The sequence below is a fragment of the Scyliorhinus canicula genome, chromosome 13 (genome assembly GCF_902713615.1).
Source record: "Scyliorhinus canicula chromosome 13, sScyCan1.1, whole genome shotgun sequence".
NCBI classification, from domain to species: domain Eukaryota; kingdom Metazoa; phylum Chordata; class Chondrichthyes; order Carcharhiniformes; family Scyliorhinidae; genus Scyliorhinus; species Scyliorhinus canicula.
The window spans coordinates 72,198,635-72,210,899 of NC_052158.1; the positions used below are offsets into that span (position 1 = coordinate 72,198,635).

Below are 12,265 nucleotides of genomic sequence, written 5' to 3' on the forward strand. Positions count from 1 at the left end.
CTTTTCATAAACCCGAGTGAGCAGTGGCAGACAACGGGTTGGCCTGCACCAAAGAAATGGGAGTCCACTGCACCTTTATCCAAATGACCTGCCTCAAGTGAGTTTCCCATCTCCCACAATCTTGTTATTCCCAAATGCTGACCCATGTCCTTTGTCTTCCAGAATCTACATCAGATGAGGATGGGCCTTCCGGAGTCGCTGCCCTCTGACCAACCTCACAAAACACCAAACTTCAGGCACTGCTTTAACAAGCACCATCCACCAACGCTGAGACACACATCTCAGTGGGACATGTTGGCGGACACAGTTCTGGGTCACTCTCTGCTGCCCACCACACAGCTGCTGAAGCACATTAGATGGAGGCACGAACTTCCAAGGGACTGGGCAGTCGAAGGTGTTCTGGATCCCAGGAAACAGCTGTCCCCAAGCCAGATGCCGGGCCTTTGGAAAAGGTTCTCCCAACACTTCTCAAAATGCAAATACAGAGCCAGGCATTACAGGAAGGGGTGTCAGGGACATTCCAGCAACTGGAGGAGCCTTGAAGCCTTCTGTTGCAGGAGATGGTGCCAGCATTGGGTGGGACCTAGACCAACACTGCAAGGATGGCATCCTCAGTGTAAAGCCTGGGGCAAGATGTCTGAGCCATGTCTGACGACGTTAAAGCCTTGGACCCCATCCCAAGGCCTTACACCATGGAGACTGGGGTAGTCTCCAGCCTTTAGGACTCCCCTCCTGAAACAGGCACATCTCCTGGGTAACAGGCAGGACAGGGGACACCTGTGACCCAAAAAGGTCGGCCGAGTCGATCCAGGACCAGGCCTTCCGGATAACCCCCGCCAAGGACATCGCAGGCCAGAGGGTGTAGAATGAAGCAGGCCACCTCCACTTCTGATGTGCATCCTGGGAGACATTGAGAAGGAGCACATGGCCATGTAAGATTAAGAAATTATAGGGGCACATTGTTGGCTTGGGTGCAGTCACATAGCTTTCGTTAGGGGGAAAAGGAGACACACTGTAAATCAGAATTAACGAATGTTGCACCTCTAAACTGACATACCTCTCACTCTCACTGCTTTCCCACATCTCGCCATCGGACCTCTGAACCATCCACAGCCCCTCCAGGCTCATTCAGAAGTGAGTGACAGGGAACAAACTTAAGCAGAATCTGAGGAGCACCACAGCTTTCTCACAGCGAGTCATCATCACTCTCTGGCCTTGAGAAGAGACCCGCTGACACTGCCAACCCAGGCATGTCACCCTGGTATGATGTTAAGTTGACCCCCTGGTCGGTGGTAGCGAGGGAATACTGGTCATGGAAAGGGAGGAAAGGTTGAAGGGAACGGGTGGCAAGGTTTAGGGGAAGAGGGGAAAACAGGGTAGTGAGAAAGGGGAAACAAGGGATCGGGCAAGGCTGGGTTTGAGGTTAAAGGGGGTGGAGTGTTTTGGTCTGCTGGACCCGAAGCCTCCTACTGCGTAAATCTGGAGGCTATGAGGGCCTCCCTACTCCTCCTGTCCTGCCATCCCCTGGCTGCCGGCTGTCCTCCATGACAGCAGTGACTGGGATTATAGCCAGCTTGACAGGCTCTATCCAAAAATTCATAATTCTGTGAGGAAGTGGAGAAGAGAGACAGTAAGCAAGGCCTTTCATCTCTGGACCCTCCACACCCCGACACCCCTACTCCTCCTGAGCCTGACCAACCCATCAATATTCCCTCACCCAATGCAGCCTTGAACACTTACTGCCCATAACACCTTGCCTACATGGTCACGGACAATGCCACTTGCACCCACATATTTGTCCATGACCTCCCAATGCCTGATCCCTCCTTTCACCTCATCAGAAATGGTGTCCCTCATTTGCTGCTGAGAATGGACGCCCCTCTGTGGTTTCATGGCTCCTGGATCCAAAGGTGCAGTCATGTGTTCGATGGTATGAGGAGCAAAGCCATCCCTCACTATGCCTGGCCCGCATCCCTCAGGCCCTGCCTCTGACTAGTTCTTCCCCTGATTGTTACTTGGAGATTGAGGCAGCTGCGATAGATGAATGATAAATGGAGAGGGGCTTTGGAAAGGAGGTACGTAACTAGCAGGAATGTGAAAGGGCACAGGTGCTCTCAGAGGCGAGGCTGGAGGCACCGTAGATGCTCAGGTTTAAACATCATGCCACCTTATCCATGGCAAGTAGCCACACTGCATGCAGCAGGGCAACCAGTGTAGAACCTTTTACTACAGGAACCCCAAAACCTCCCTGGCCATTATGTTGACTGTCCAGCCCTGTCTCCATGAGTGACATGCAGCCAGCCCTTTTGATGGAAAACTTCAAGCTTCACGCTGCCCACTGCCCATTTCATGAGCCAATGGCAGAAGCACCAAGCTGATTGATCTTAGCTCAGTGCAGAGATTTCTAAAGACTCTGATAAGAGATCGTCATGGAGGGACTCTTGAGCCTTCTTGCCTGAGCTGTGGCAAATGCTCGTGTGGAGGAGATGTAACAACTGTCAAAACAAGAGGCTCTTTCATAAGTGATTGCAGTGATGCCACTGCCAAAAGATCGATTTCATATAAAGGTTATCTGACATTTTACGAAACATGTTTTTAGAAATAGAGAAAAAAAGAAGTTATATAAAGTTTATTGGTTTGGAATAGGCTTTGCAGACAAGAAAAGAAAATCACTGTTATAAAAAGTGGTATTGGAAAGCATATCTGCTTTCCAGGAAGGTTCAGAGACTAGGAGAAAAAAAGCAGACTAAAAAAAAATGGGGCCAGACAGAACGCATACTGAAAAGAGGAAGCACTTCAAAATAAAGAAGTAGTTAGAACACACCGGCTCAAAAAAGGAAGCACTTCAGAGTTAATGGACCGTGAAGATCTATGCAAACCAAAAAAGCATACCCTCCTTTGAAATAGGCAGGGCCTCTCAATCAAGAGGTTTGTAGAAGTCAATGGACCTTGAAGAGCCATAAAAACATTCAAAGCCTATTCTTCTTTGAAATATCCTGGACTTGTCAATCAAGAAGCATGTAAAAGGTAATGAACAGTAAAATTGAATGTAAACAATGCAGTTCAAAGCTTTTAGGCTTCTCAGCACACCCAGACATTTGAGAAAATTAAAAGAGAATGAAATTGAATGTGAACAACGGACTTCAAACATTTCCAACACATCAAAGGAAAGACTTTTACCTTCATCTGACAAATCTTTGATACTGACATGCTAGGAGAGACATCTGGTTTGAAGGCTACAGAGAGGGCATTCTTTTATCTTCATCTGATAGATCTTTCATATTGACATGCTGGGAAGGAGTTTAAAGGTTTTCAACGATACAGAGGGAAGACGTGCCACACAAGCCCATCACGGGAACTACCTCTGACCTGGGCTCCTCCAGCCCAGCGCAAGCCCCCCGACCCCCCAACTCTCCTGAAGGATCCATCCCTCCTCGGCATCTAAGATGGAGGTCAGTGTAGAGAGGATACTCATCTCCTTCATTCCCTCAGACTCCACAGTGCCTGGTTCCCACTTTCAAGGAACAGTACTGCTTGGCGCCTGTGGAACCTCTAGCTGGGTGAGTGGAAGAAGCATGGGAGGCCACAGCATCCCACTTCAATCTCGCTAATGAGATTGAAATGAATGCTAATGAGTTCTGATCAGATTCATCCCATTTCACGAAGTCAACCGGACTTTGCCAGGTTCAATGGGCTGGGAGACTCGCAAGTCGCAAAGGGTTTGATGCCCCGTGAGAATCCCAATTTTGCCCTTTTGCCCAATTGGATGGGCCATTAGGAATCACAGCTAGGGCTTGCTGCTCCAGGGTCACCAATAGATTCAGATAATGTAATCATGTAAAAGAGAAGAGCAGGAAATTTGAGAAAGTTGCTTCAAAATGGAGAGGATCAGGAGAGTTTTCCTAATCTCTAGTTTAAAATTCCCATTTTAGTGTAAGTTATCGGAAAATTATTACCCTGGTGGAAGTTAAGCTGAATTGATTTTTCCCAGGTTAACCTGGATATCAATTATCACCGAGAATAATGTTTTGTGGACAATTAGACAGACATAAACACAAAAAGCTTTCAATGACTGGTGGGCACTGCTGGAGTTTTTGTTCACCCCATAAAATTATATTTTGATTTAGTTTGATTTGGCTACCTTAAATTCTCTCCTTTGTTACAGTGCCTTTTAGTGGGCTTTAGTTTAATTTGGTAATTGGCTAATTAGTCTAATTTGTTCAATCAAAAGAGTATAAAGAGAGACTGAACCAGCAGGTGGTCGAAGAGGTCATTATGCCCGCTATCTCCCATCCCCTTTTTTTTAACTGGGTCGTTGGTTCATTAGTCTATTTCATTTTTGTTTAAACAAATGAGTATAAAGAGAGACCAAGACACTGGGCGTAATCTGGCCTGACTGCCTGATCCTCTTCTGTAGCTGCATTCACACCCAGGAGAGGGAGCATGTGGTGTCCGCTGATATGCTTGAGGTCTACCTCATGAATGGGCACCACTGCATCTAGAGCACTTTATTAGTCCCCAAAGCAACATTTTAATTTAGTCAGATAAGGTTCCTTTGAACTTCTGGGCTTTTGTTATAGTTCCCCTTTAACAGTTGTCACCTTGTCTGAATTGGTTTGTTTAATTGGTTAATTGTTTTTATTTAATTGACATTATCAAACATTTTGAAGAGAAACTTCTGGGACACGTCTGGTGAGAAGCAGACATGAAAGTTGCTGCATTCTGTGAATAAAACTGTTAATAAGGAATGTATTAGAGCCGAATTTCATACTTTGCAACACGTGTTGGGATTGGATTAACAACATGGATATGAATATTTCTGCAAAATCTACACACAATTGACACAGGAGAGAAAAAAAATGATTTTTAATGCAAGATTAACTGTACAATATTACACTGCTGCAATTTCAGTAAAGGGTTTTCATAGCAGGAATAGGGAGAAATTGTTTCCATTGGTGGCTGGGTTAGTAACCTGCCTACACAGAAATAAAATCATTGGAAAGAGAACGAGGGAGAAAAATAGGAAACAAATGTGCAACAAGTTATGATGACCTGGAACTTACTGCCTGAATGGATGGCAGAAGTAGATTCAATAGAAATTTTTAAAAGGGAGATGTATAAAAAGTCAAAGGTTTGCAGTGCTGTGGGGAAAGATCAGAAAAGTGGGGCCAATTGGCTAGCTTTTCCAAAGTGCCAGCAGAGGTAGAATGGGCCAAATGGACTCCTGTGTTGTAAGATTCTATGGGCTGAATTTTAAGGGCCACACCGGGCAGGAAACAGGTGGGTGACCTGTAGATTTGGGAAACATGTCTTCACCGACATGCCCAACGCCACCACATCCATTCCTGCCACAATTTAACAGTGACATAGAAGACGTTGAATTCACCGCCAGTGCATGGCCCAATTTAGGTGTTTAAATGGGTAACGAATCCAAATTAAGCGCCTCATCCCACGGCTACTCTTGATGTAAGAGGTGGTGGGAAAGACCTGCACCCAACATGTAGCCTGGTGGGTTTAATCCTGCAAGCTACTGGGAAGTAAAAAGGAAGTTGGGGTGCCTCCTTCACAGTAATTAATGGACCACTGCCTGAAAAATTAGAACTATAGAACCATAGAATTTCTGCAGTGCAGAAGGGGGCCATTTGGCCCATCGAGTCTGCACCGACTCTCTGAAAGAACACCCTACCTAGGCCCACTCCCGCTGCCCTATACCCGTAATCCCACCTAACCTGCACAACGTTGGACATTAAGGAAAAATTTAGCATGGCTAATCCAGCTAATCTGCACAATTTTGCAAACTAAGGGGAAATTTAGCATGGCCAATCCACGTAACCTGCACATCTTTGGAATGGGTCCAAATAGGTTGTTGGCCAAACGGAGGTGGGCTTGCTGCCCCCCTCCACCCCATCAAATTTACAGTGAGGTTCAGGTATCCACCCACCCCCAGGGTATAAACCAGCCTCCTGATGCTGTAATATGGTGTTAGATAATGGTTCCTGATGCCAGACCAATTTAACAGATCGATAGATGATATTGTAAATAATCCATTGCGTTGTGTGCCATAATTCACAGGATCTTCTACGTCGTGACATGTTATACTACAAGAACAGAATAGACATGGACAACGTGCTCGTGATAGACGTAAACGATGGCAAAGACTGGGAATTCAATGTCAAGGTTAAAAATGCTTTCAAATTTCAGAACAGGCTTGTAGATGATGACGTGCAGCTGTTCTGTGCAAAGAAATCCTCAGAGAAGCTGTTGTGGCTTCATGCCTTTGACGATGAAAGAAAACTAGTTAGAAATGATGAGGATTCAGGTAAAAACATGCTTTATACTTGATTTCATAATACCTGCAGGTTGGGTTGAGGTAAACCAAGATCTATTGATTCGTTGATTTAGGCCAAGCAGCGTCCAAGACCCTTTGACGTTTTATGAAGGTTACATTTTATGATGAAGTGAAGAAAGCCCAGTTTCAACTTACTGCCTGAGGCAGGAAAACTGGTGTGCAGCTCACTGGCTGCACAGCCGGTTTTCTCTCCACAGCATGCACCAGTCTGTGCAGAAAAAATGTGGAGATAGTCCAAAGCCGCCACGTTGGCGGGACAGAGCCCTCAAGCTGGCAACACGGGAATCCTGAGTTTGAAGTGCGGTTTTGAAAGGGCGCCTTGATACCGGTTGGGAGAACCAGGAACTAGCCCCCCCCCACACCCCCACATGTGCACAGAGACCACCACCCACACGCGGACACGGGGTACCCCTCCTATGAATATTGGGAACCCACACAATGGACCCATCCAAAGGGCTCCCTTAACATTGCCCACTGCCCAGGGGTCAGTGCCAGGAGGTGTGCCAGGGTTTTGCCTGACCATACCCTTTTCTGCTCGGGGGCAATATTTACCTATGGGTTCCCTCAGCCTGGACACATCAGTAAGGGATGAAATCCCAATGTGGGGGAAACATAGGGCCAGAGTGTGCCCTTTAATTAGATTATAATTTAGTTAAATGGCCTCATTATGTCTCTGTCGGGGGGGGAATCGGAAAATTAGTTCTTGCTGGCAAGATTCTAATTTTCCGTCACTCGTGATATTTTGCACCCTTGCTGCCATTTGCACTCACAGCAAAAGCGGGTGTAAAATTGCGGTGACACCGTGTCTGCGTGGGTTTTCTCCGGGTGCTCCGGTTTCCTCCCACAGTCCAAAGATGTGCAGGTTAGGTGGATTGGCCATGATAAATTTCCCTTAGTGTCCAAAAAGGTTAGGTGATGTTACTGGGTTACGGGGATAGAGTGGAATCATGGGCTTAAGTAGGGTGCTCTTTCCAAGAGCCAGTGCAGACTCGATGGGCCAAATGGCCTCCTTATGCACTGTAAATTCTATGATTCACTTTTCGAGGCTCAATAAGATCAGAAAAGTTTTAATTGGAGACTCTTTGTTTTATTATTATAGTAGTTCTGTCTGCTGGTTTTCTCAGGCACCAGTCCTCCCTTATGGTCAATGAGTTAAATTGGTGGTTCTTAACAATATATTGAAATACAATAGAAAGGAGGGACGAAATTCTCTTCCATCAGTTACTGTTCTTTGAAGGGATTGCTTCTCTCTGATTCCTGGCTGTAGTTCAAATTTATTTATTCAAAACAGAAATGGCTGATCTCATCAGAAGTTAAAGCTAAATATACATGCAAGGAGATAGCGGCACAGTAGTATCGTTGCTGGAGTAGTAATCCAGAGATCCAGGGGTCCACCACAGCAGGTGGTGAAAATAGTCTAATTATTATAACTATGTGGCCATTGCCATAAAAACCCATCTAGTTAACTAATGTCCTTCAGGGAAGGCAATCGGCTGTCCTTACCTGATCTAGCCTACATATGACCAAATCTTGACTCCTAAGTGCCCTCTGAAATGGCCTAACAAGCCATTCAGTTCGGGGATGGGACGTTTCGGCGTGGCCAGTTCGGCGTGGCCGATTCGGCGGGGCCAGTTCGGCGTAGCCGATTGGAATGGGACGTTTCGGCGGAGGAGTTTTTCGGCGGAGGGACGGAAATTTATTTAAAAATCTATGCTAGCGCTTCCCATTGAGAGTCTACTGGGGGCGGGGGGAGAGGTCAGACCCCCGTAGACTCTCAATGGGAAGCGCTAGCATAGATTTTTAAATAAATTTAAAACCCCCTAAATTTCAGCGGCCGGAGAGGGAAGCTGCTCTCTCACTGAAGCAATCAGCGGCCGCTGAAATTGACACTGCCCGCTGCTCTCTCTCTCCAATCCAACTTTTAAGTTTTAATGTTTCTGATTGGAGGGAGAGAGCAGCCGGCAGTGTCAATTTCAGCGGCCGGCTGATTGCTTCAGTGAGAGAGCAGCTTCCCTCTCCGGATCAAAGTGAGCCGGCCGCTGAAATTGACACAACTGACAGTTGGGGTCCATAAGCATAACATTTTGCGACTATAACTAATTTGACGCCGAAATGTCCCTCCGCCGAAAAATTCCTCCGTCGAATCGGCTACGCCGAACTGGCCACGCCGAATCGGCCACGCCGAACTGGCCACGCCGAAACGTACCAAACCCATTCAGTTCACGGGAAGAAAGAGATGGGCAACCGGGCAAGGTATACCTTGCCAGGGTCATCCACATCTGTGATAACCCTCAAGAGACCCATAGGGTACTCCAATTGATCTCTCCTGCTAGTGGGTGGAGTATCGTCAGCTGGGGCTCGTAGAAATCACCTCATAAAATTCGACCTGGATTGAAACCAGCGACAGCAGTAGTCCCGATTGGGGCCGAGGAGCTGTAAGCTGCATTGTGCCCTTTACTCTAGTTGATGAATTAAACTTGTTTTAGATTTACCTTCTTGGGCCTTCTGAGCTTTCATATTGGTGACGAGGAAAACAATGGCTGCGATCTTGGATGTCCTGACCACAGTAGAATTCCTCAGCCTCCCTAGTTAACCGAGTTAAACGAGCATCATACCAGCTTCCCCAAACAGGCGCCAGAATGTGGCCACTAGGGGCTTTTCACAGTAACTTCATTTCAAGCCTACTTGTGACAATAAGCGATTTTCATGTTCAGTGGCATGGACAAGGTAAGCGAGACTTTGAAAATGCCACTTTTCAGAAGGCTAGAGGCCTTTGAAGAAGACATGAAATACTACAATATACCGAATGGATGCGTTGTTTCTTCCAGGCAAATGGTATTGTTGGAAGTGAATGGAAAAAGGTAATACTCAGGACAGGCTGTGGGCCCCGGCATTCAGTGTAATCAGGAGCCTCACCTAAACGCCGGACCCGGACTGGAGAACCTTAAGCGAACTCGTGGAGCTCGTTGCGAATCATTGTGACATTAAACTGTCAGTAATAATGCAGAAATACTGTTTCAATACAGCCAGGCGAGCCCTGGGAAATTGGTTATGGAATTTCTGAATCACCTTTCCAAGTTAACCAAGCATTGTGATTTTGGCTCATCCCTCCCTGAGATGCTGAGATATCGTTTGGCGTGTGACATAAACAATATGGCGACCTGAAGAAAACTGTCAGCGGAACCGGCCTTGGACCTATAAAGGGCCATAAAACTGTCACTCTCCTCCAAGAAAGTGTAAAAGGGGGTTCAGGAACTTTAGGGTTCCATTTACTATGAGGTGCACAATGTTGGTCAGCCCCCATTCTGAAGAGCGAAGCTTCCCAAGTATAGGACTTATGTGACCCAGTCGCCACCAAAATAGCATCATGGTCAGACCCACAGGCCAAGGGCCACCACAGGGACATCTCCCCAGAGGACAGTGAAGAGAGGAGTATCCACAACAGTGGTGCACTTCCAGTCGCAGTAACCGTGGCAGTCAAGGCTACCAGAATCAACAGAGAACACGGCGCCCTGGCCAGGGGACACAAGAGCCCAAGCCAGAGCTTTACACATTGCCCCACCCAAGGAAGACCACTTCAGGCAGCAAAACTGCACCACCGCCCCCCAAAGTAGCCACAATAAGAATAAAGCTCCAAGGTAACGCTCACCTCCTGGACATGGAAATCGATATGGGGATATCTGATTCAATTATTGGACAACAAACGTTTCATAAGCCACAAAAAAAAGAAAATACTGGACAATCTCAGCATGTCTGACAGTATCTGTGGAGAGAGAGGGGAGCTAACGTTTTGAGTCTGGATGGCTCTTTGTTAAACGTCCCATAAGCTCCATTTGGGGATCCAGAACCTGGGCTTAAAGGATATCAAGGCCCAGCTGGAAACACACACCAGAGAACCATTGACTATCCTTGGGACCTCGGTGACCCCGGCTACACACGGACAGCACTCGGTCCGGCTACCACTGGTAGTGGTGCAAGAACCCGGACCCAGGCTCCTTGGCCATGACTGGTTACAAAGATGCCACATGGTGGAGGAAAATGTCCGGGTCATCAAGGGAGCCCTGACATCTGAGAACGCGACAGAGCTGAGGTCATTCCTGGGGCTTCTCAACTATGAGGCAAAGTTTATCCTGAATCTGACACCTTCATGTCTTAAAGCTGGATATGAGGCATGTGTACCTCCAGCTGGAGTTAGAAGCGGCATTTAGAAAGTACATAACCGTATACACTCACAGGGGTTTGTACTTGTATACACAGCTTCCATTCAGGGTATCATCCGTGTGTGCATTTTTCCAGCGAGTGATGGAAAACATCCTCCAAGGGCTCCCAGGGTGTCGTCTACCTGGGCAAGGTATTTATTTCAGAAGGTACCAAGGAGGAACATCTGGGAAACCTATCAGAGGTTCTCTGACGGTTTTCTGTCATGGGTGTCCTCCTGAAAATGGGCAAGTACATCTTCCAGATGAAAGAGGTCATATATTTGAAATTTTGTTTCAATAAGGACGGATTGCACCTGGTGGAGGAAAATGTCCGGGTCATCAAGGGAGCCCTGACATCTGAGAACGCGAAGAGCTGAGGTCGTTCCTAGGGCTTGTCAACTATTAGCAAAGTTTATCCTGAACCTGGCTACCTTGCTGGTGCCCCTGCATATGCTAGCAAAGTTAAGTTTATCGAGCGAGGCCCAATCATGGGCCACCCGGATTTCCAGATAATGGTAGCTAGTCCTGGCAGGGCGAAACAGCAAACTCCTCAGATCAGCTCCCCTCCCCGGGGGGCTCACCGAATATTCACTTTTGTCCAGATTCAGCTTGTACCCCGAGGGGAGCCAAAACCCTTGAACAGCTTCATTATCTCCGCCATATTGGAGAGTGGGTCGATGACATACAGCGGCAAATCTTCCACATTTAAGGATACTCCATGCTACCTCCGCCCACCCTCTATCCCCTTCCAGAAGGTTGATAACACAATGGTCAGCGGCTCAATCGTTGAGGCAAACAAAAGCATTGACAATGGACACCTCTGAATTGTACCCCTATTCAGTCAAGCTCAGGACATTAGTACAAAAACTAGGAGTTGGGGCCCTTACAAAAGCCGAATCCATGAAATTTTGACCCAAAGTCAAAACCTCCAAGGATTTCTAAGAGGTACCCCCACTCAACGCTGTTAAACACTTTCTCTGTGTGCATTAAAATAATCCCCTCTCGTTCGGGCCCAACGTTTAACAATTCACAAATGTTGGCCAACAACTGCTGACCCCTAATAAAACTTGCCTGCTTCTCCGAAATCACCCTCATTAGGCAGGACTCCAAACATGTTGCCAACACCTTAACGTCAGTGTTTAACAATGAAATAGGTCGCTATAGCCCACATTTTGTGGGATCCTTGTCCTTCTTCGGGATCAAGGAAATTGATGCCTGTATCAATGAAGCCGGCAACACCTCCCGGGATACTGAATCATTAAACATATCCAGCAGAAGTGGGACCAATGGACCAGCAAACTGTTTGCAAAATTCAATGGAGGGAATCCATTTGCATCTGGTGCTTTGCCTGTCTACATTAACCTAATACAGTTCATGACATCCTTTGGCCCTATCAATGTCTCCAACTCTTGCCTTCTCTCCTGTCCCACCTCCAGGAAAGTCAACCCATCCAAAAACTACATCATTTGTTTTTTAAGTTTAGAGTACCAAATTCATTTTTTCCAATTAAGGGGCAATTTAGCGTGTTCAATCCACCGACCTTGCACATCTTTGGGTTGTGGGGGCGAAACCCATGCAAACACGAGGAGAATATGCAAACTCCACACGGACAGTGACCCAGAGCCAGGATTGAACCTGGGACCTCAACGCCGTGAGACTGCAGTGCTACCACTGCGCCACCGTGCTGCTCTTAAAAACTGCATCATTGATGATCTCT

At 46.9% G+C, this 12,265-nt stretch overlaps 1 protein-coding gene across 11 annotated transcripts in view; it reads left to right on the plus strand.

Annotated features, from left to right (window-relative positions):
• Nucleotides 1–12,265, plus strand: part of LOC119976388 (rho guanine nucleotide exchange factor 9-like) — a 180,558-nt gene that overhangs the window by 126,289 nt on the left and 42,004 nt on the right. For 8 of the 11 annotated variants that reach the window (XR_005462921.1, XM_038816898.1, XM_038816893.1 and 5 more), the window contains one exon: nucleotides 6,073–6,319. Coding sequence is in view for 9 of the 11 variants with exons in the window: in XM_038816898.1 (XP_038672826.1) it covers nucleotides 6,073–6,319 (247 nt within the window). In the remaining 2 variants the exon portion in view is untranslated. The remainder of the gene's footprint in view (nucleotides 1–6,072; nucleotides 6,320–12,265) is intronic. The other 3 variants (XR_005462922.1, XM_038816900.1, XM_038816901.1) reach the window with 1 other exon arrangement.